General features: G+C 40.5%; 2 protein-coding genes across 2 annotated transcripts; both read right to left on the bottom strand.

Annotated features, from left to right (window-relative positions):
- Positions 1–207: 207 nt before the first annotated feature.
- On the bottom strand, positions 208–4,693 carry LOC100827110 (scyllo-inositol 2-dehydrogenase (NADP(+)) IolW). Its single transcript, XM_003577872.4, has 12 exons — positions 4,451–4,693; positions 3,841–3,981; positions 3,575–3,623; positions 3,355–3,372; positions 3,153–3,268; positions 2,965–3,078; positions 2,201–2,251; positions 1,847–1,935; positions 1,711–1,771; positions 1,499–1,576; positions 681–788; positions 208–591 (listed from the first exon to the last, which is right to left on the bottom strand). The coding sequence occupies exons 1-12, from the start codon at positions 4,580–4,582 to the stop codon at positions 466–468; spliced, it is 1,083 nt and encodes a 360-aa protein (XP_003577920.1). The 5' UTR covers positions 4,583–4,693; the 3' UTR covers positions 208–465.
- A 4,571-nt stretch (positions 4,694–9,264) lies between these two features.
- On the bottom strand, positions 9,265–22,107 carry LOC100844704 (DNA topoisomerase 6 subunit B). Its single transcript, XM_003576331.4, has 19 exons — positions 21,873–22,107; positions 21,701–21,753; positions 21,328–21,425; positions 21,133–21,238; positions 20,793–20,927; positions 20,655–20,706; positions 20,491–20,555; positions 19,601–19,707; positions 19,284–19,386; positions 19,116–19,201; positions 18,846–19,042; positions 18,338–18,453; positions 18,141–18,226; positions 17,977–18,049; positions 11,035–11,126; positions 10,814–10,952; positions 10,642–10,736; positions 10,103–10,277; positions 9,265–9,928 (listed from the first exon to the last, which is right to left on the bottom strand). The coding sequence occupies exons 1-19, from the start codon at positions 22,012–22,014 to the stop codon at positions 9,782–9,784; spliced, it is 2,067 nt and encodes a 688-aa protein (XP_003576379.1). The 5' UTR covers positions 22,015–22,107; the 3' UTR covers positions 9,265–9,781.
- Between the last annotated feature and the right edge of the window lie 103 nt (positions 22,108–22,210).

Genomic DNA, 22,210 nt, shown 5'->3' with positions numbered 1-22,210 from the left:
TTAGTAATTTTAGGACTAACTTGACACCTCGTCAACAATATTAGGACCGCAGGTGTATTTTACTCTAAAAAAATCTATCAACTCCTATAACTCTAAATTAGTTTTATTAAGTCTAATCTTGATATATATCTTCGTATTATATTTGATGTCGTACATATTAATATATTTTTCCTATAAATTTGGTCAAACTCGTCAAATTTGAAGAAGTTTGACTCGAGACAAAGCTAGAACATCTTACATTTAGAACATAGGTAATTTTGTTTTCTCAACAGAAAAATATATGCAACTAGTACAGAAAATGAGCAGCAAAACTACACACGAGAGGTACAGTGGGGGTAAATTTGCAATCCATTGTACACCAGCAATGATAATGATCACGGAACAGAATTTTATCACTGGATCTGCTGTAATGATCGCCCGCGCAGAAGAATGTTCTTTTCTGTTCCTTTCGAGAACTGAGATCTGTTACAATTTCTTCACTTGCACTAGGGCTCCTTGCTTTGTGCTAGATTCAAGCATGGCCTCTAGAACAGCTACATCACGAACACCTTCAACATAAGAACTGCGGGGTTCAGCCTTGTGATCCACATCCTGCACGAGCAAGCAACAGATGCAAGTTAGAGAAGCATTCCATGGAACCTGGGCAGGAAAGGAATTGATTAATACTAAGAACAACATACTTTGCTAGCCTGCAAGATGTCATGGACAAATGCCTTCAGTTCTTCATTCACACCGCAGAATGGATAGAATGTCTTCTGGCACTGCCCGTTTTCGTGTGAGAATAGCACCTGCAAATGCAGAACAGGCCAGTAAGCACAATGTTAATTTACACTGCTTCTCCCCACCATGCATCTAGAAGACAAGGACCGCTGCATCTTTTGGAACAAGAACACCGACCAAGCAGTGCAGGAGGAACCAGGGAGAGTCAGGAGCAATGCATTTGCGCGGGCTAATCAGCTCCGTCCCTAGAAGTCCAAGGTTCCATTGGTCTACTGTCCAACCTTTCGAGCTGGTGAGCCATTTTAGCCTGTTAGGGTATGCGCTCTTGGTGCTTTGGCTAGCCATGTCACACCTTAGTGTGTAACAAGCAATCTATATTTCCCTAAATGCAAAGACGAGAGGAAAAAGAAAATACAGTATTTCAGTAGCATCCTGCCTAAACAAAAACTAGTCATTTCAGTAACGTCCTGCCCAAAAGAATAATCAGACACCCGAAACCAAGTCAGTTTACGACACAAGTGTCCATATCCAAGTAAAATTTGGGTGTTGGAAACTCTTTTTGCCAAACCAAAGTCAGATTCCAACATCTGCGTCTTTGCCTGAGTCAGATTCCAAATTTGCAGTAGTGCAGTATAATGTAATTAGTAAGACAGTACAAAATTTGTGGGACCAAATAACTAAATAAGAAAAGGGGGCAGTGGGCGGATACTGTGTACGCATAAAAAGTGAAAAGTAGGCTGGCATTTCATTTGACACTTGCAGAGAAAGTGGTTTTTACCTGGTAGCCATGCTTGCCACTATCAATTCCACGTTCAATTTGTACTGTTCCCTTTGTTCCATCAACCCGCCATAATATCTACATATCATATGTCTGGCAATATCAGCAAGAAAAAAGGAGGCGAAAAGGAATGCTGTGAAGGACAGATGACCTAATATGCCTAAAGAACATATATGAGCCACATAGTGTTTGTGTCAAAGATACAATGGAACCTTTGGTGATCTCGAGTTAACTGCAAACACAAAGACCCCAGCGCATCCATTTTCCAGTTGGCTGCATGAACATATAAAATGTTTGTAAGATCTGAAAACTTGCCATTTAAATTCATTTTGCATTGCCAAAACTTACAAAAGAGAACATATGTTATCTGGTGGTGGTAAAGCCGTATCCACATGACGGGAGATAGATGATACAGTTGCTACTTCCGAACCAACAAGCTGTTACATAAGAGCTCAATATTTAACAGGGTACGGAGCAGAACACACACGAATACCTTCATAATATTAGGTAGCACATGAATTGGAAAATATGCCTTGTCAGTCCACTTGCATGCAAGGTTTACTAGTCTATCCTATGCTGTACGTGAGTGGGCAAATGGAAAACCAGACCTACTTCTACTTCAAACGGATCACAATAATCCTCAGTGTTGATGATATTTACATGAGCGACAGCTGGTCAACACTTTTAACATGGGAAATTTACCATTCTTAGACCTGCAATGAAGTGCACACCCATATCCAGTACGAAACCACCCTGCAATTCAGAGTTATCATAGTAAGGAGTAAGGACTGAGGGAACATATATCGAGTTCATTGCAATGAAATATCTGTAATGTCAAACCAAGTAATTCGTCTGTAGTGATAACTCAGAGAGAAAATCCAAAGAAATGCAGCTATTTCGGATACTTCAAAACCGAGGAAGCTGAATGACCTAGTTAATGCAGATTGGATGTCATGCACGAAACTGCAATTAAATGCAAAGTTGCAAACAAAGAGATGCCAGTATGTATGTACACGACAAAATGAAAGAACTCTATAGATTTGAATTATATATGCACACAAGACATCCAAACTTGCACAATTAAGTATAAATAGTGTATAACTTATTAACTTTACTCCTAATGATTAACCAGTTGAATTGACAATGGACAAAAAAAAATATACATTGTATTTCAAAGATTGTCTTGACTTCCTTAGGGTATAAAACATAAACAAGATATGCATAACAGAACACCATTAGATACGACATCATTTTAGTAAACTTAGCAGCTAACTAGTACAACTAATCAACTACACATTACTCATATATGATGTTCCCATAAGCTGAAAGGTAATCAATCTCCACCATTGTATAGTTCACAAATTTATGATGTAGCTTCGAAAGTCAACTGATAGGTATGATAAGGGGAACTGCAGAAAAAGCATATTGCACTGAACAAAAAAGACGTTTGCTATTTGATTCCTTACCACGAAATTTCGTCTCCAGGAGCTGTTGAAGTATGGGTTTGAACTGTTCATTGATCCTTCCACAATAACTTGGATGTTCATCATATCACCAATATCGCTCATCAACTTGTTTGACTGTTGATAATAGTCTAGATGTTATCAAAGTAAGTACCAATATAAATATGAATTCTAACTTTGCAAGTGTTTACCTCCACAAATGCAGGTTCAAATCTGTAGTTTTCTGCAAGAGCCCAAATCGGTTTGTACGGGAACTGTTTTGGAAATGAGTTATAGATTGACAATGCAGCTTCTGCTTCAGTTGTCGCTGAGGTTTTCAGACAAAGCTAATCAAATTCATGATATCTATTATGGTGCTCATGTTATTAACATCAAAAAGCTACAAGTACTTACATCCAGAGGCAGGTTTCTCTTCACAGCACCAGAAAATTTATTGTGGAGACAGTGAAAAACATATTAGGGAATTTCATATCAGGTGACCTTGCATCATTTGGCACTACAGTACTAGGTAATGAGAGAACCAAGAGAAAGAACCCCTCTTAATTGATTGTGGCTATCAGTCAGTCCTCTATCTCAACTTAGATGAATTGATTCATTTTATATTCCTGCTTACCTTGAATCACATGCTTTCCTGCCTTGAGCATCTTCAAGGAAAGTTCTACCTGCACATTTTCGCAAACAACAATTGAAACATAACTAGTTTTTGGACTATTTCAGGAGTACAGCATTGTATCAACTCTTTATACAAGTCGGACAGCAAGACCAATTTCACAGAGTATCTATTGGTGAAAGAGATAGAAGGGGACATTTTGTGAAATACATAATCTATTGGAAACAGCTTTTAACAAGGCAATTAAAGGAATTTTAAATGACCCAGACCTGGACTTGCCCCGCAAGAACAACAGCGACACCCATGATCGAACGGTCTCCCATTATCTCTTCCAGGCCAACATCACCCCATTTACACTCGATATCAGGCACGAAATCACGTGCAAGCTCCACAGCAGCTTCTGCGGATTCCTGGACGATAATGTCAAAACGGTCAGCTACACAAAATGGTGAAAGCTGAATCTCCCAAGTCCCAAAGCAACAGTTTTTTCACCGGCCGCATAACGAAATAAAAAATATTGTCCAGCACTTGTATTCTCAACTAGCTTCTGATGGCATTCCCCTATAATTAGTGATGCAATGAGGTGATTAAACTGCAAAATTAGTGCGGCGACTGAGGAGCTTTACTCAAACAAGCTGTTGAAGTAGGGTTTGAACTGTTCCCCTATGTATGCGCTCTAAAAGCTTAGATTTGACCTCGGCGGAAAGAGTCCCCCCCCCCCCCCCCCCCCGCCCCCCAATCTGAGCATAACGGGATTAAGGAAGAAAATCACTTGTGAGATTGCTCGGATAATGTTAATGGAGCGTGGAAAAAATTAGATATCACAAAATATAGTAAATGGAGGGAGTACGAAGAAGAAAAGAAGGGTGGGGGGCGCACCTGGGACCGGCTCCAGATGGCCTTAAGGACAACGAGGTGAGCGATCTCGCGTAGCCTGGGAATGTATTGCGTGCGCGCGAAGATGCCCGCGCCGATAACCGCGATACGGGGAAGGTCACCTTCCCCCGCCATTGATCCTGGTTCTCTTTGGAATCCGGAGCTAAGTGAAGAGAACGGCAAGCAGACTGCCGCTGAATCAGATCTGAATGATGACGACTCCTCGCGTGTGTCTTTCCTTCTAGTCCCCCCTATTTGTTATTTGTTCAAGGAGATTTTTTTCCCTTGGGTTACTTTTTCGAAGCAACACATGAATTGCAATAGAAAAAGACCTTGATTTCTGAATACACCGTCCAGTGTGAGGTCACTACGATAAATCTCTCCGTACCAAAACTATTTTTTTAAGAGTTTAAATGCCCGGCCGGTATATCTTTAACCAAAACTCTGGTTTATACATGTCAAAATAGAAGTTTGGTTTATAATCCATTTGAATATTTGTGATTCATGTGAGATCTTTAAAACAAAACCACATCCGTCTTGTAGATCTTCGCAATGCCAAAATAGCGGATCCCCTGAATTGAGCCAATATGTCAAAACCCCCAAATTAATCCAGACATATAGTACACCTCTAGAAAACTGTATCCTCAGACTCAACCACCAAGATGAACTCCTGTAAAATTCCGCAAAGGGTGATGAAGTCCTTAATATAGATGGTAATCGAGATTCTACTGAGGGAACATATCAAACTCCTACTACACTAGAACTCCTTCTGAACTGAGCATACTTCCTTCTTGGTAGCAATGGCAAAGAGGCTCACGAAGCGTTCCTTGAGGGGATCCCCATCCACAGCACACCATCAGTTATGTAGAAGCACGCGTTAGCCTCATTTTCCAACCGAAATGACGATGGTCGTGCGTAAGAGCGCTAAGTCCTCCTGGAAACAAGGAAGCGCCACCGTATAGCTACCAAGGGCGTCTTGGATTGGTCCACTAGAACCACATCCACCAAAGATGCGGTGCTCTGCCAAATCTATCAAGATCGAGCACACCCAAGCTGGCACGCTTCCCAGCTCGGCGGTAGACAAACAATTCCTCGGTTAACGAGGGGAAAAGGTTGAACAGCCACTGAGGCCTTGTGATTTGTCAAACAAAGTCTCTTGAATCTTCACGGTTCGCTTGAGAACCTAGTTGGGAAGCCAAAATGCGAGATTATATGTGTCCACCGAGCTAAGGACCGCCTTTGTTAGGACCAGGCGCCTTGGTGAAGTGCTTTTCTCGCCATCCCACAAGTCTGGATCCTACATTGTCGAGAAGAGGCTGAAAATCTGCCGCCTTGAGCCTCACAAAGTGCAGGGGCTAGGTAACATCAAGAGAAGGAGCCATGCCAAGTGAGGAAGACCCGCAGGGCCGCCACAACTTTCTCCTCAAAGGAGCAGATTGGAAAGACCTTGGTCTTGGCTAGGTTGGTGTGGAGATTCGAAGCATCCCAATTCGGACAACAGATCCTTTTAATCAAGTCTATCTCGTATCTTTTCAGGAGTCAGAGGAAATGCATCTCAGTTACACCAATTAGAAGGTATGAAAGGGTTAATGGCAGACCCTCAAGGACAAATGATTGATTGATTACCTATTTCAAAGCAATCTACACGAGGGACTTTCGTTGAGAGGATATATAAGGAAGAACCCCAGGGATCGATCGCGGCGCATCTCCTTCACGAGGGATTGGACATGAAAGTTGTCGTGGATGTGCATCTTCTTTATGAACTCCTTCTTCTTAGACGAAACCAGCCCCGTGAGAAAGGGGGTCACCTATTAGCCAAGAGCTTGGAGAAGATCTTCGAGAGTATTATGTGAATGAGGCTAATGGGGCGAACCAGCCCAGTGAGAAAGGGAGCAACCTATTAGCCAAGAGCTTTGAAAATATCTTCGAGAGAGTGTGAATGAGGCTAATGGGGCAGTAATGCGGGCCTAGTCGATGAAGGAGAAGCCCAGTGCATCCCCCCCCCCCCCCCCAACACACACACACCCCTCTGCCCCCTTAAAATGCAGATCAACTAAACAATATCATACTTCACCACATCCCATCAAGCCCTAAAGAACAAGCCAATGAAACAATCCAGCCCTAGGGCCTTAACCGCAGGGAGGAAGAAAATGAGCATGAATCTCCTCCAAGCCGAGATCCTCTTGGTCTAAGACGAGACGAATGGAGTGTGGGGGATGGGGGGGTGGAGGAGGGCGCCGTGCCTAGATATGGATGAAATTCTTCCTCCTAGACTGTTGCCCACAAATGGAAGTACTTGGTATTTGCATGGTTTTATATTATTTTGGCACCAAAGTTTTGTGATTCTTATGAAGGTTTTGTTTGGGTTTCACTAAGGCTCACTTGGGTTTCATAGTGGTTTCTAAAATATTAACACATAACTTGAATGCACTATAGAACCCCACTAAAACCAGTAAAAATATTATATGAACATCCTGAAACCTTAGTGAAACTAACTGAAAATATGCAGCTCGACTATAACATTTACGAAACTCTTCCCAATATTGTATGAAACAAGAGTGGAACCATTGAAAAATCAGTGAGGGAATGAGGAGTGGTTTGATATAAATTTATGAAATTAATTTCCATTCTTTCAAACTTATTCTGAAAATGTCTTGTCGTTATTTCGTATTATTTCAATAAGCTTTCAAATTGTTACAAATTTATGAAGTGTTCAGCGGAATGAAAGATGAATAAGGGAGGTACAAACTTTTAAAGGGACCCACACAAGTGCTCAGAATCTTGGTCAGACAACCTAGAAAATACACAAGGACATACTCACGAGACACAATAATATGGTTCCACAGGTGCAAATCCCAAAACTAACAGTAGACTGATCCATGAAATGTGTTTCCCCGATGGAGAAGCCACTTGATCAAATCTTGTCACTTTTGTTTGAAAAACAAATTTTACTATTATTTTATGTTATTGACTAACATGTTTGTAAAATGTTAACAATCAAATTTTGTGTTCTAGTAATGGAACCCGGATCCATTAAGACACCCAACCTTACACCACAGCATAAGCAGTTTTGGTAGATTTCGCCAGCACCCAAGGCTGCTAAAACATGAGCAAGTATATTACACGCCCATACACCACAGGATACTCAATAAAAGAAGTCGATGTGAGAACGTTCCATCCGATGGAAGCTAGGAGATTCCAATGCCTGTTTCAGCATGATGCAGTGGGTAGAAAAGATAACACAGCGAACAGCCCAACACTCTGCTGTTCTGCTAGATGAACTTTTGAAGCTCAACTGAAACGTTTACAATACTATCCGAAACCAATCTACTGATGATGGAGGTTTCATTTTATTCCCGCACCAGTGTTTCATGATTTTACTAAAGATTCCGGTTGGGGTTTAATGGGGTTTAATTCGGGTGAATCACCGATGTGTCATTTGGTTTTACTGGGTTATAACAACGGTCTCCGAAACATCTATAAAACTCGAATACACTATGAAACCCCATTGAAACCCGTAAGAAATTTCTATGAAAATCATAAAACCTTGGTGAAACTGATTGACACACATATGAAACTCAACTTAAGTATTTATGTAATTCTTCAAAAAATTGTGTGAAACGAGAGGACACATTAAAAAATTTGTTAGAATGAATGGACTGAAACTTGAGTGAAACCCCAACGAAACTTGACTGTAACACTACCAAACTCGACCAAAAATATTTATGAAACTTTCTGGATAACTGTGCGAAACAAATGTATGAACTTTCTTTCATTCTTTTGAACTTTTCATGCACATGATTTGTTGTATTTTGTCCTATTTGAACAAGCTTTCAAAGCTGTTACAAATTTATGAAGCTACAGGACAAAGTCAGTTTGATTTTTTTTCTTAGCTTCGTAACCACCAGTCAAACCTATGGTCTCATGGGTGCAGATCCTAGAACAAATGAAAGGCCGACCTCAGGATAGCAATGGGGCGGGTCTGGACGGGCGAACCAAATCCATACTCATATCCACATCCATCTCCAAATCCGGTATCCATCTACAAAAGTATCCGTGGATCCAAAACAATATCCATATCCATATCCACCGGCCACCGGGTATCCAGTATACATGGAGATCCATGGATCAAACATAAAATGACTTAAAAACAGCCATATGGCCATATCTATATAAAGACCGTTATAAAGCCTCTAAAATATGCAGTTTATATCATGGATCTAGAATGGTTGCAATAGCCATAAGACCATGAACATCTGTCCAATAATTCTCAAACTTCACTCTCATTGACTCCGACATAGCTCTTATAAGAGGGTTGTCACTAGCATGTCATTTAAGTATTGCCAAACGAGTTAGGATAGGGGTTGAGGGGGAAGGAGAACTATTTATATGAGTCATATAGCTAAAATGTGGACTCCCATGCCAATAATTTATTTATTTTATTAAATACCAGGTATCCATAGATATCCATGAATTAAATGTGCTATCCATGCCCGTTATGCGAGTTTCCATGAAGCGAGATCACGCTACATATCCGCGATCCATGGGCTGGATATCCATAGATATCTACTTTTTGAGTATCCATCGCTATCTTAAGGCCGACCAATGAAATACATATCTCCAACAGAAGCCACGGGATCAAATCTCCGTTTTAAAATATTTTAGTAATACCATGATTTTAATTTCAGTGATGTATTTCTAAAATTTATCAATTGAAGTTGTGTGCTTTTATCACATCAAGACACCACTAAATCGCGACCACTATACAGGTTAAATTATTCAGAAAATCGATCAAGCAGTCACCACACCATATGCTGTTTCCAGCATCCAATGATGCTAAAACATGATCAGATATGTTATGGACATTTATTGATCGGAGGGAGTACGTCCTTGATAATACATGAGACTCGATAGAAGTTGTCAACGAGAAAAAATTCTCATGACAAGACAGGATACCTAAATGGTTAAATCCGCCTGATCGTAGTTAGGAGATTACATTGCCCGTTTCAGCTTGCTGTAGTCGGTAGCAAAGATAATACGGACAACACTCTGCTGCTGTGCTAGATAGATAGCCTGAATGAGTGCCATGGTCTCCATTTGCGTAGCAACTTGACACATGATCAGCACGACTAGCAGTCGATGACACCTCAGGTACAATGGGGTGTAGATAGCAGAGGCATTGCGACCAGGACAAGAAACAATTCAGCAGTTTCTATAACATCATAAAGTCACAACAACGCAGCTTCTAAGGTGGGTTTTACACATTGCTCATCGGCAAATGCAACACTGTCAATCAGCTTGTGAACAGACCGAAGTGTGGATTGGTGTCCCTTCTCATGGGATGAACCTAAACACAAAAGTGGGGCTCTGGAAATCAACGGATTTGTAAGATCCTTCAAGAGAGTTAAGGTAGATTGCTTCTCGAGGCCCTTCGCTTACACCACTTTGCATGGCATACTCCAGTGCCATTTCATAGTCAACCTCGTAGTTTAAATTTGGAACCAACAAAATCAGTTTGCAATAACAAATGGAGAACCAATGGAAAGATAATGTAAAACACCCTAAAGTAGCTTCCTTCGAGTTAGGAATAGTGATTGTCCATTAAAAGATGCTATGACTGGGCATTGCTGTAAATAGTGTCAACTTTCTACATACCTGTTCAACATGCTGAGTTAAGCAGTCTCTAAAAGTCATTTCTGTCACCTCCTCCGAATTTACTTTCTCAAGAAGTTCCTCATCTTCCTTGTCATACCGGGGCCTCTTGGGGGGAGACTCATCTGCAATCTCTCCCAGAGTCTCCATAATTGCCCTTGCAACATCAGGAATGTATCTGCATATTGGAAATCATTAGAATAAGATAAGGCAGTGTCTGGTTCTGTAGTATCTGGTATCTGTGCGATAAAGCATGTTCATAAAAAAGTATCTCGATGAATATTATCCCAATCTAGCTTTTATACGAATATTGCTAAGGACTATTGAGGAGAAACAGATTTAGTTCCCCAAGTTCCAAATGTGATGCTAAACGTATGCAATATCATCATGTTAACCAACATCAACATTCAAGAAGGATTACAGAATGTGTAATTCAGCAAATTCACCGATTCGAAACAATAACGATAACAAATACATGCTAATAATAAACCTCATCAGTTCCCAAAAGAACATCGAGTGTGGACTTTTAGCAGAGGAGTTACTTGTTCAAGTTCCTTTTCCTGTCTTGCCTTTCACGAGCTTGAAGCCTCTTCACTATCTTTGACTTCAGTTGGAGACAGCACTGCTTAAGGGCTGACTAAAGGTGCAAGATGATTGAAATGAGATGAGTTCATGATCATACAAAGACAGTAAATAAGGAAAGTTCAAATGTACCTTAACAGCAGATGCTATCTCGGTTATATCATCTCCAATATATTCTTTACCCGTTCCTTTAAAAGGTATCTTTGTACTGACAATGCTCACAAAGACGCCGATCTTGTCCTGCTGCTGATTAATTTTGTAGCTGCTCCAACTAAGAGAAGCAGGAAAAGCAAGAGTTATGAAAGAGATAAAAACATCTGAACTACAATAGGAGTACTACAGCATATACTTACTTGATCCTTTTTAGAGCAGTTCTTGTGATGACATCAGCACCTTGTTCAAAAAGAAGTGGTATGCGGTTTGCAAACCTAAAAATATTTAGACCCTGAAAAGAGCATATGTAAGAATTTCAATAATCGGCAGGAGAAGATTATCTTAAGCTTCATCTTGTCCGCAACAAAAATATTGATAAAAGAAACGCAGTGGGGAGAATTTTATTCCTCTAGATGTTATCTACGCAAGCTACTTTCAACATATCCAACAGTCTTGTGCTCTTAATTGGAGATGGAAATCGAAATCAAAATGCTCCAACAAGCTGAAAGCCTTTGCTTGGCCTCTTTTTATCAACAGACTTGATACCAAAGACATGCTTCCTAGACCACATTTAGTGATCTAGTTGCGAATTCATAGGCTTGAAAGTTCTATATTTGAATATGGATCACTATTGCATACTGGACTGTTTTAGGAGTTTGACAATATACAGAACCAGATAATACACTTGAAAAATCAGATAGAATTTAAGGTTGAACTTAAGGTGAGGAGGATGAGAAGAAATTTTATTTGATTTTATTTAAGATGGAACTTGATGGTGTGGATCTATCTGAGGTGTTGGCCTTTCAAGATGAGGAGGATGCTGATGAGTCAGATAAAAGGGAAGAGGATCTAGACAAGAAAGATGATGAGCTACTAGATGATGAGATTGAAGATCTTCCGAAGGGTAGAGAGATAGGGAAGAATTCTTTTCAGACCCCACCTATTGGATCAAACAATAGGCCTCATAAAAATGCTGCTGATCTCATTTTGGTCAGTGCCAATGTGATTGATTCTGATGGAGAGGAGGTGTCCCATTCAACCAGGTTAAAGTAATAGAGAATAAAAGATTGGCTCAATTTAGAGAACAGACAGATGTTTTCCTTCCTAGTGATATTGACATTACTTTAGAAGACATTTTAGAAGATACTGAGGAATGTGATGAACATTTGGGCACTAGCCCTGTGGAACATTTATCTAGTGATTCTGAAATGGAGGATCGAGAGGATGAGATCTACTATGATCTGAGCATGGTTTTCATGTCGCCAAGTCGAGTCGAGGAGTTGAGTCGACATGTCGACATGTCGCCCGCTATGGCGACAACTGGGCGTTGGGCGTAATAATAATAAATAATACATAATATGATAGGAGATATGAAATTATACCTCATATGAGAGCAAATTAGCAGATTTACCAACATAAATAACAACTACATATAGCAAATTAACCAAGTATCAATTCCCAAAATCTAGTTTCAAACAGCCAAGGCCATTCAATTGCTTGATTAGCAACAAAACCACATGCCAATCAGGTGATCAACTATTGATTAATTAACAACAGAACCAAAGGGGAAATAAGAAGAGGGGAGATAAGAACAGAGCAGAAAATGGAGCCAGCAAAGGACATAAGACACAGCAGCAAACAGAGCAAGCAAAAGCGTAGCACAGCAAGCAGAGCAAAAGGGTTTGAGGTGTCGGGCAGAACAAAGGGGCGACACCGGAGGGAGGAGCAGAGGAGGCGTGCGAGAGGGAGGAGAAGAAGGGCGAGGGCGGCACGATTCACGAGAGGGAGAAGGGGAGGGAGGCGGAAGAGAAGGAAGAAGAGGAAGGAGGCAGAGCGGAGAAAGCTTGGTGGCAGCGGCGGCGGAGCACCTCAGCTTCCCTCTGCCTCCTGCCTGTTTCTCTTCTGTCGTGGTTAATTTCTTCAATTTCTTCTCTTCTGCAGTGGTCGATTCCCCTATCTCCCGCCCGATTCTCTTCTGCAGTGATCGATTCCCCTATCCCGCTCGATTCTCTTCTGCATTCGTCGATTCCCTCCCTCTCCCTCCGATTCCCCCCAAAACTCCCGCCAATTCAGCCTGGGCGAGCGCCGCTAGCACCCCAGTCGACGCACAGGCGGGTGGGGCGTCGCTCTTTTTTCTTGGGCGCCCGCCTAACTTAAAATTTCTGGGCGTCGCTCCCAGTCGTCGTGTCCAGCGCGACTGGACGCCTTGGCGTCGTTTAGGCGACGTTTAGACGACGACATGAAAACTATGGATCTGAGGAAAAATAATATGAGTAGAAAACATATATGTAGAGAAAATCCTCCATGACTTGCATCATATGGAATGTGAGGGGCTTAAATGACCCCAGTAAATTTAAAGTTGTTTCTGATTTTTTTTATTTATGCATCATCCTGATATCATTGCATTATCTGAAACTAAGAAGCAGGATTTTAATCCTAGCTCTCTGTTGGCAGTAGCCAGATTTGGTTCCTTTGTTTGGAATTGGTTACCTTAAGTGGGGACTGCCGGGGGGATCTTAGTGGGCATAGATTCTGACATTTATGATGTTATCCGATGGGAGGTTAGAAATGCTGTTCAATGTTCCATTAGGAATAAATCTGATAACTTTTGTTGGACGTTTGTAGCTATCTATGGCTCAGATATGATGAGTTCAAACAGGAGTTTATTGATGAACTTTATGACATAAGGACTAGCTGTTCCTCCCCCCCTGCTTATTGGGGGTGATTTTAATCTAGTTAGGCATAGTACTGATAAGAGCCCTGGTCTGATTCATCAATAGACTGCTGGCAATATAAAATTGAAGGTTGAAGACAGCTTATTACAGATAATTGGATTTTTACTATGCCCCTGCCAGAAACCAATAGACTGCTGGCAATATAAAATTAGGAGATTAAGGAAATTTCTGAAGAGATGGAGCTGCAATATTGAAGCAGTGATAAATAAAAAGAAAAAAAAATCTTGATTTCTGAGTATGACCTGTTAGATATAATGTCTGAATCCCAGGTCCTATAACCTGAGGACAAAGAAATAATTAAATTACTTAAGACAGAACTCCAGGACATCTGGAAAAAGGAAGAGATTAAAGCAAGACAAAGATCCAAAGAGAGGGACCTGCTGGAAGGAGATAAGAACACTGCTATTTTCATGCAGTTGCTAATCAAAGGAGGAGAAAGAAAAGATTTCCTCATTAGAGGGGCCAGATGGTCTTGTACATGATACTGCTGAGATGCTTAAACTTGCTAGTGATTTTTACAAAAACCTATTTGGTAAAGAGGAAAAACGAGATACTAAACTAGCAAAAAAAAACTGGGAGCCAGAGGAAAGTGACCTCTGAGGAGAATGAGATGCTTGATAGACCTTTTACTGAGGAGGAAATAAGAGGCAGTTTTCCCTTCTTATGCTGAAGGGGCCCCTGGGCCTGATGGCTCCCATTTATGTTCTATCAGAAATTTTGGGAGACCATCAAATTAGATCTGATTCAGCTGTTTAGAGACTTTGATAACAATCAGCTGGATATATTCAGATTAAACTTCGCTATGTTAACCATTATGTCCAAGGAAGCTGATGCCACATCTTTAAAGAAAAGTATAGACCTGTTGCCCTTACAAACTGTAGCCTTAAGATTTTTGCTAAGCGATGTACTAACAAGCTTGGGTCATGTACTGAGAGACTTGTCTCCTGCAATCAAACTGCTTCTATTAGAGGAAGATACATTCTTGATAGTGTGGTGAGTGCCCATGAAATTATTCATGAGGCGCACAGCAAGAAAGAAAAAGGTATCTTTCTTAAACTGGATTATGAAAAGGCATATGACAGGGTAGAGTGGCAGTTTCTGGATTCCATGTTAATGCAGAGGGGATTTAGCCCCTGTTGGCTTGTTGGCGGCAAATAATAAAGACCCTGATTCATAAGGGATTAGTGGGTGTTAGAATTAATGACCAGGAAAGTAACACTTTGAGTCAGGAAAAGGCCTTAGACAGCAGGGCCCTCTGTCGCCTCTCCTGTTCAATTTGGTTGCTGATGTATTTACAAGAAAACTTAATAAAGCAGTTAGAAATAATATGATCTCTGGTCTTCTGCCAGAATTTAGAGCTGGTGGGGTGGTTAGCCTGCAATATGCAGATGACACATTGATTTTTCTTAAGAATGATGTAACTATGGCTCAAAACCTGAAATGGCTGTTCCCTTTATGAGCACATTTCTGGAATGGTAATAAATTTCTTAACAAATCTGATATTGTGCCTATTAATTTGGAACCTGATGAAGTCACTGCTTTAGCTCAAACTTTTGGCTGTAAAATTAGTACTCTTCCTATCAAATATCCTGGGGAGCCTTTGCATCATAGCAAGTTAAGAAAGGAAGACCTCCAACCAGTTCTTGGTACGCTTATCAAGAGAATTGCTGGTTGGAGAGGCAGACTTTTGTCGTATGGAGGAAAAATTACTCTTATTAAAGCTTGTTTAGCAAGTATTCCCATATACCGTGTCCTTTATCAAATTCGCTGCTTGGGCTGTTCATGCAATTAACTCCCATATGGTTCATTGCCTTTGGGATAACTATGAGGGGCATAAGAAATATTCCTCCGATCCTAAATTCTTGTCGTTGTTTTAGTTCAAATTTTAACTAAAACAACGACAAGAACTAAAACAACGACAAGGAATTTAGGATCGGAGGGATTACCATTTAGTTAATAGCTATGAAAAAAGAATTTGGAGGTTTAGGAATACCTAATCTCCTTTTTCGCTTCTTGGATTAATAGATACAAGCTGGATGGTCATAGATTATGGAAGGAAATAAGTGACTACAAATATGATACTAGGCCTAATGTTTTTGCCTGTAGAGCAATTAATGCTTCCCCCTTTTGGAAATGGATTGTATGGACTTGTAGACCAGCTCAATTGAGCTATAAGTGGACGGTTGGTAATGGTAGATTCATTAGGATCTGGGAAGACCAGTGGTTGGTAATTCCAGCTTATCAATCCAATTTTGGGAGATTTATTATGTGTGTAATGAAAAGATAGCCACTATAGCTGATGTCTGGGATGGTCAGGAACTAAAGTTTTCCTTTAGAAGGAATTTCTCTCCACATTTGATGAATCAGTGGAGAGAGTTGGAAATGATTGTGTCTAGTGTTTCTCTGAATACAGATCCTAATCAAATGATGTGGCAAATGCATAGCTCTAGAGTGTATAGCTCTTAATCTCTTTATGCTGTGATTAATTTTCAGGGGATTACCCCAGTTTATCAGGCTGCTCTTTGGAACATTCATATTCCACCAAGAGTTCATATGTTCTTGTGGTTGCTTAGTTAATAATAAGCTGTTAACTAGAGATAATCTTGAGAAAAGACAAACAATACAAGATAAAACCTGTGTTATGTGTGTTGAAGAAGAATCAGTTACTCACTTGTTTTTTGAGTGTGCTGTAGCCCAGATCCTGTGGAAGGATTTGGCTATTAGTTTACAGAGACCTAATCTTGCCTCGTTTGAAGCACTAGCTACTTTATGGTTGAGTGATAAGAAAAATTCTTTTGTTAATATGATACTCCCTCCCATCACAAAAAACCCGCAGTATTAACTTTTATAATTTTTCCCATAAAAAGTGTCGTACTCCCTCCGGCCGGAATTACTTGTCGCACATTTAGTACAAATCTGTGACAAGTAATTCCAGCAGGAGGGAGTATTAGATTTAACTAATTGCTGCATGCAAGCGCTGGTTTAACGGAGAGTGCTTTTAGGAAGACCACAGCCTGGCGCATGCAGCTTTCTTGCCATCAAAGCCGCACATGCATGGCCATGCACTGGGCAGTGCTTCAGTAGAGGAACGCTCAGCCCAAAAAAAACAGCAAGCCCGATGGACTCGCGGGGATGCGAAGTAATGGCCATTTGATCAGTCTGCAGATGGACTCGAGGGTATCCAAAATAATTCTAAGACGACGGATAAAATGGGATGGAGGGAAGAACTTCTGCCATGCTATGGAATATCTGGAAATTCAGAAATGACATGGTGTTTGCTCGATTGAGTTGGTCTTCTATTCAGGTACTCTGGCAGAGGTTGCTGCGGTTGCTAAACCACTGGCAGCCGCTCTGTATCCAGAAGAAAGTCCAGAGCTGGGAAAGGATCATGGCGAATCTGGAGGCCAAAGTGCTGGAGGTTCCCCAGCTCCTGCTTGCCTGAAGAAATGACGCACCTCTCAGTCGCTGGCTCCAGGAACCCCTCAGGCTTTGGAGATGAAGGCGTAGCTGCGCCTATTTGCCAACTGAGAAGGCGATTCTTGTTCTGTTTGTGTCATTCCTTTAAGTTTGCCTGCGTGATTGGTTGATAGACTTGTGGTGCTTTGAGTGGCCCTGTTAAGGGTTTATAGGACTGAACGGGATGTTGTTTCGTTTCATATGAAATGGAACAGAGCAAGGAGCCTATATTTCTAAAAAACTCAGATAGAAAGAGTAACACCAGAAACCTAACACAGAAGTTTCAGATAAAGTATTAAATAAGAAATAGACAGATTAAGCTACTATCAATATTCAGATTTACAATAGCTGCCGTCAGACTGAAAGCAGCTACAAAAACAAAGTTGCTCAATGCTGGAGATAGCGTAGGAGAGAACGTAGACTTGATTAAGAAAAATACAGGACAGGGAGGAAAAGAACAATAAGGGAGTAAGAGCCAAACAGATCATGGGGGCGGGGGAGAATAAGATCTGTGAGGACACATACAAGGAGGCATAGCGTATACATATTGATTCGGATAGGCTACTACTAGATTGTTTCATCCGTATACTAAAATATATGGAATTCCCCCTTTTATTGAGAGAATTCCGTAAAAAAAGTAAACTAACCAATCCAACTAGATCAGGAACCACGAGAAATATGTAAATTTCAAAGACCAATGCATCTTATAAAAGCTGACTCCATAACAAAATCAGACTCTCGCTGAAAAAGGAACTCATTAACAGAACGGATTGAAATAAAACCAAATCATCCTGAGCCTTGCATGTATGGCTGCTGCCCCGGTACATGGTTTCTCCTTGACCAGACCAGAACAAAAGGAGCAAGAAAGAAAATGATTCCATATTGTTTCTTTACGATAACAAAGAGAGGCAGAAAAACCTCATTTTGAAATATAAACGAGTATGTACTTACTTGTTTGACGTCTTTTCCACCAATGCTTACTCCAGCTTCAACAATGAATGGATGCCCTTCAAAAACCTGAGGGCTAAACAGAGAGTAACCTTATGACATTAGGATATTCAGGGTAAAATAAGATAGAAACATCATCTGGAATTTTCTCTGGTTAAATGATATACCTGCTTGCATGTGTTGCCACAAGATCAGGGTGAAGCTCTTTTATGATACCTAGACGTAAATTGTATTCACCTGCAGGACTAAGACACTACAGAATTGGTTGATTTCTATACTGTGATTAGTAATTGCACATTTGTGAAAGATAAACTAGCCAATAAACAGCTGATAAATGATAATCAAGGCGAAAAGTGATGCATACATTGCCACTGGGATCATCAAATTTAACCTCCCGAAATAACTGCTGTATTCTAACTAATTGTTGTGATGTCAGGCTCTTGACTGTTGTTTCTGCACTAAAACCAGACCCCATCTCCCCTGTCACATTGAGAACTTGTGATATACAAACATAAATAAAATTGATAAAAGAGTATGAATCCTAGGTAGATTACAAAGTATGTAATGAAAATACCACTATATTTTCATCCAACAGGCATGCTTCATGAAAAAACAAATTGATAGGACATAAGGTTATGTTAAAAATAGCAACACATGAAACATAATTCAAACTCAAAACTTTGTATAAGAGGTAATGTGTAATGCTAAAGGCAGTCTTCTTCAAATTCTAATTACGATACTATTTGAGAGACATGAACCATAGAACTCCATGGTTAAACCATAGAATATAGTGATTAAGTAAGTTACTTGGTTCTCAACCTGACTACTCCCCAGACCCAGTACACTGCATATTGAACAACTCGGTAACTCACCAATTAAACGGTCAGCATGCGCTTTTCTTATATTCACAAATTCATGTTGCAGGAACTGCAACAGGTTTTGCTTGGTAGTGTCTGCAATTAACCGCTTTAGTAGCAGTAAGTCGACAGCGGAAGGATGATGTTTCGTTAGAAGTGGAACAGGAGGCATGACATCTGTTCTTCGTGTAAATTTTATCATCAAATTTTTCCTGCAAGATCCAGAGTCATTATGACAAGAAGGACATCAGTAGAACAAAAATTACCACAGAAGAAAATGCATACTCTGGTGCATCTGAGAGGAATCTAAATAGGAATTGAGCGTATGGTGTGATGACTGCCATCTGTCGCATATAATGTAGTATCCTTGACTGCAAGAAATAAATCGTAAATTTTGTTTGGTACTGTAGTGTAATATTTATGTTTTTCTAAAGAAAAAGATATCCAACTCACACGATGAGTTGTCCAATTTCCCTCAATAATAACTTGAATCTCTGCCCCATGCCAGTGATCTTTGTTCTCCCGTTTCTCATGTACATGAACATGAGGGGCATTTCTGGGTTGTAGGATTTACCATTATCAGTCAGCGTAATGCAGAAGTTAACAAATCAGTACAAATAAAGATAAGAAGTAATGAAAAGTCACTTACTATGTACTACCTCCGTTCCTAAATATAAGTCCTATGATCCTATCTTTGTCCTAAGTCAAACTTCTTATATTTAGGAATGGAGAGAGTAGCAAAGAAGCATTATCCAATAAGCTGCACTTACTTATGAATATCTATGTCAAGTCGACAGAACGAAATATAATTTTGTTCTTTCATCGATGATTTGATCTCAATAGGAAGACCCGTACTCATCTTTGACCATATAAGTGCCTGTTTAATTCACGTTAAACTTGCTGAAAACCAACAATCAATTTATCAGGTGCGGTACAATTAAATTAAGCAGCAAGGCTAGCAAACAGTCCCGATAGCAAATATGGTTATAACTACAGATAATAAGAATATGACAGCAGTCCATCAGAATCAGAATACGAATTATAGGTCCAGTGGTCATAGTTTGCTTTCCTCAGCTATTCAGCAAGTGAGAGGCAAAATGTCACAAACAAACATCTTGTATGCATGGGGCAGCTTAACCATCAGAAATCTCATAAACATCTTGTATACACCTTAACCATCAGAGCACACAAGTTTACAAGCGTAAAAACACGGTTGTACTAAATGTGGTCACAGCATGAAGGTTTAACACGAATTTGGTGAAAGAAAGGGACAAGCTAATTAAAACATTGCTTTTCTTTTTGTAGTGAAACTTGAACCGTCTTTTCTTCTTATGATCATATCTCTAACATGGCTATATACTAAGGCAATGAAAAAAGTATCATGAAAAACAGCACAAGATGACCATGCCGCCAGGCTACCAACCATATTAAATGGCTGCACACTTACGCTATCCAATATAAACAAGAAAACAGTCGCTATGAACAAAAAGAAAGAAAAACTGTCTTAAACTTAGTTAATAGAAGAGCAGAACTCACAACTCAGCTAAATGTTTGAATTCCTTTGTTTCTTTTAAACGAAATGAATGCCACATTGTTATAAGAAGGCTGTTCGTGGCAAACAGAAAGCATATGGTACTTTTATTTTGTGAAGAAAGCTTACCATTTTAGCACCGAGTCCAAATTTTCCACGTGTTTGCCTCAAACCGTACTTTGTGCCCGATAGTACTGCAGCCAAATTTCAATAATACCGGTCATATTGCAGAAGCATGTCATTATTTCTTCTTCAGTATTTTAATTTAAAAACTGTCTGTCAAGAAAGCTTACCTCTACCAAGCATATTTGGGATATCTTCATGCGGCATACCTCGACCATTATCCTACACCCAGTCACCCACAAATCATTTGAGACTAAAAGTTCATGAGATAGATTCTTTCATGTTAATAAACTCCTCACAGACAACACCTTGCAAGTCACTCTGAAAAATGAAGCCTCGCCCCGACCTTTTCCTCGAGCAGCTGGAGCGTCCTTAACTTTCTTCCCCAGAGCAGCATTCTTAGCTTGCGTTTCTCGGAAACGTGCTTCTTTGGCTAGGCGTTTCTAAGTATTGAGAAGTTTTAAAATACAGTGAGAATAAAGGAGTCAAATGATCCAGAGAGATAAGAAACTGTCATCCAGTTTGGGAAGCCCGCAACCACTACCAGTGAACTCAATAAAATATTTAATTGAAATGATATCATCAGCATGAAAACCTCATTCAACAAATCGTGTTACAACTAATATAAGCTGCAAGAGATAATATTACCTCACGAGCCTTAGCAGATTCAAAATCATCATAGAGCGCTTCATCAACACGCTCTTGGTCAACTAGTCCTATCATTGTGTTGAATTTGCTCTTAGTGATCTCTTCTCTGGCAAAACATACAAAATATCCATAGAGTGGTCTCTCACATTGTTAGCGAAAAGTACCAAACAAGTACAAAAACTGAACCTCACTTACATCGTAATCTCTATATCAGGGAGCTCAGAGATTGACTCGGCTGAATCAAGTGCGTTCTCAACTAGCTCTCGCAACGTAGTGTACAAAGATTTTCCAGGCTGACCAACATTATTAAGTCACTGAAATGAGTTTGCTAATGTCTAACAGAATTCTCTAAAGCAATATCATAGTGTGTGTCCTCCATCAACATCTAATTGATATTGTCATTCATATCGCCAGTCCACTTCCTCACGTATGTTCCATGTTAATCTTAAACAACATTGTGCCTAATGCAAGGGGGAAATGGCATGTCATCTATCTAAGTTTCACAAAAGCATGGCATGGGCTTCAACCAATTCATAAAAGTATACTAAAGCAGAGTTAAACAGCTCACATTGTCAAAGCCAGCGATGTTCTTGTTTTCCGCGAAGAACTCGGCAGGCGACTCTGCAGCCAAAACCCCCAAAGAGGATCCAAGATTCATCGTACAAGTCAGGCCACGGGACATAAGCATGGACGGAATTCTCGAAGAAAAACAAAAGGTATGGGGGTTTCCAGGAGCTAACTCTGCTTGAGGCTGCTCTCTGCCTCGGGCGACGCCTTGGAACTGGCCTTCCCCTTTCCCGTCACCTTCCCCTTGGCGGCCTCCGTAGCAGGCTTCTTCTTGGCGCCGACGGCCGTGGCTCCGCCGTCGCCGGCGTCGTCCATGGCTAGGGGGGTCGTGTACTCGTGTGGGGATCGGGATGGTCCTAGGGTTTTGGGACTCTTTTGGGTTTGAGAGGCGGGCTGAATTGGGGAACGAGGTCCGTTGAGGGTATAGATGGGCATCGGGATGGGCTTTTTTGAAAAGCCGAAAGCCCACCGGGCTTGGCACAAAGCTAATCAGGCCAGGCCGAAGCCCTGC

The sequence above is a fragment of the Brachypodium distachyon genome, chromosome 4, assembly GCF_000005505.3.
Source record: "Brachypodium distachyon strain Bd21 chromosome 4, Brachypodium_distachyon_v3.0, whole genome shotgun sequence".
In the NCBI taxonomy this organism is placed as follows: domain Eukaryota; kingdom Viridiplantae; phylum Streptophyta; class Magnoliopsida; order Poales; family Poaceae; genus Brachypodium; species Brachypodium distachyon.
This window is presented reverse-complemented; position numbering and strand designations above follow the sequence as displayed.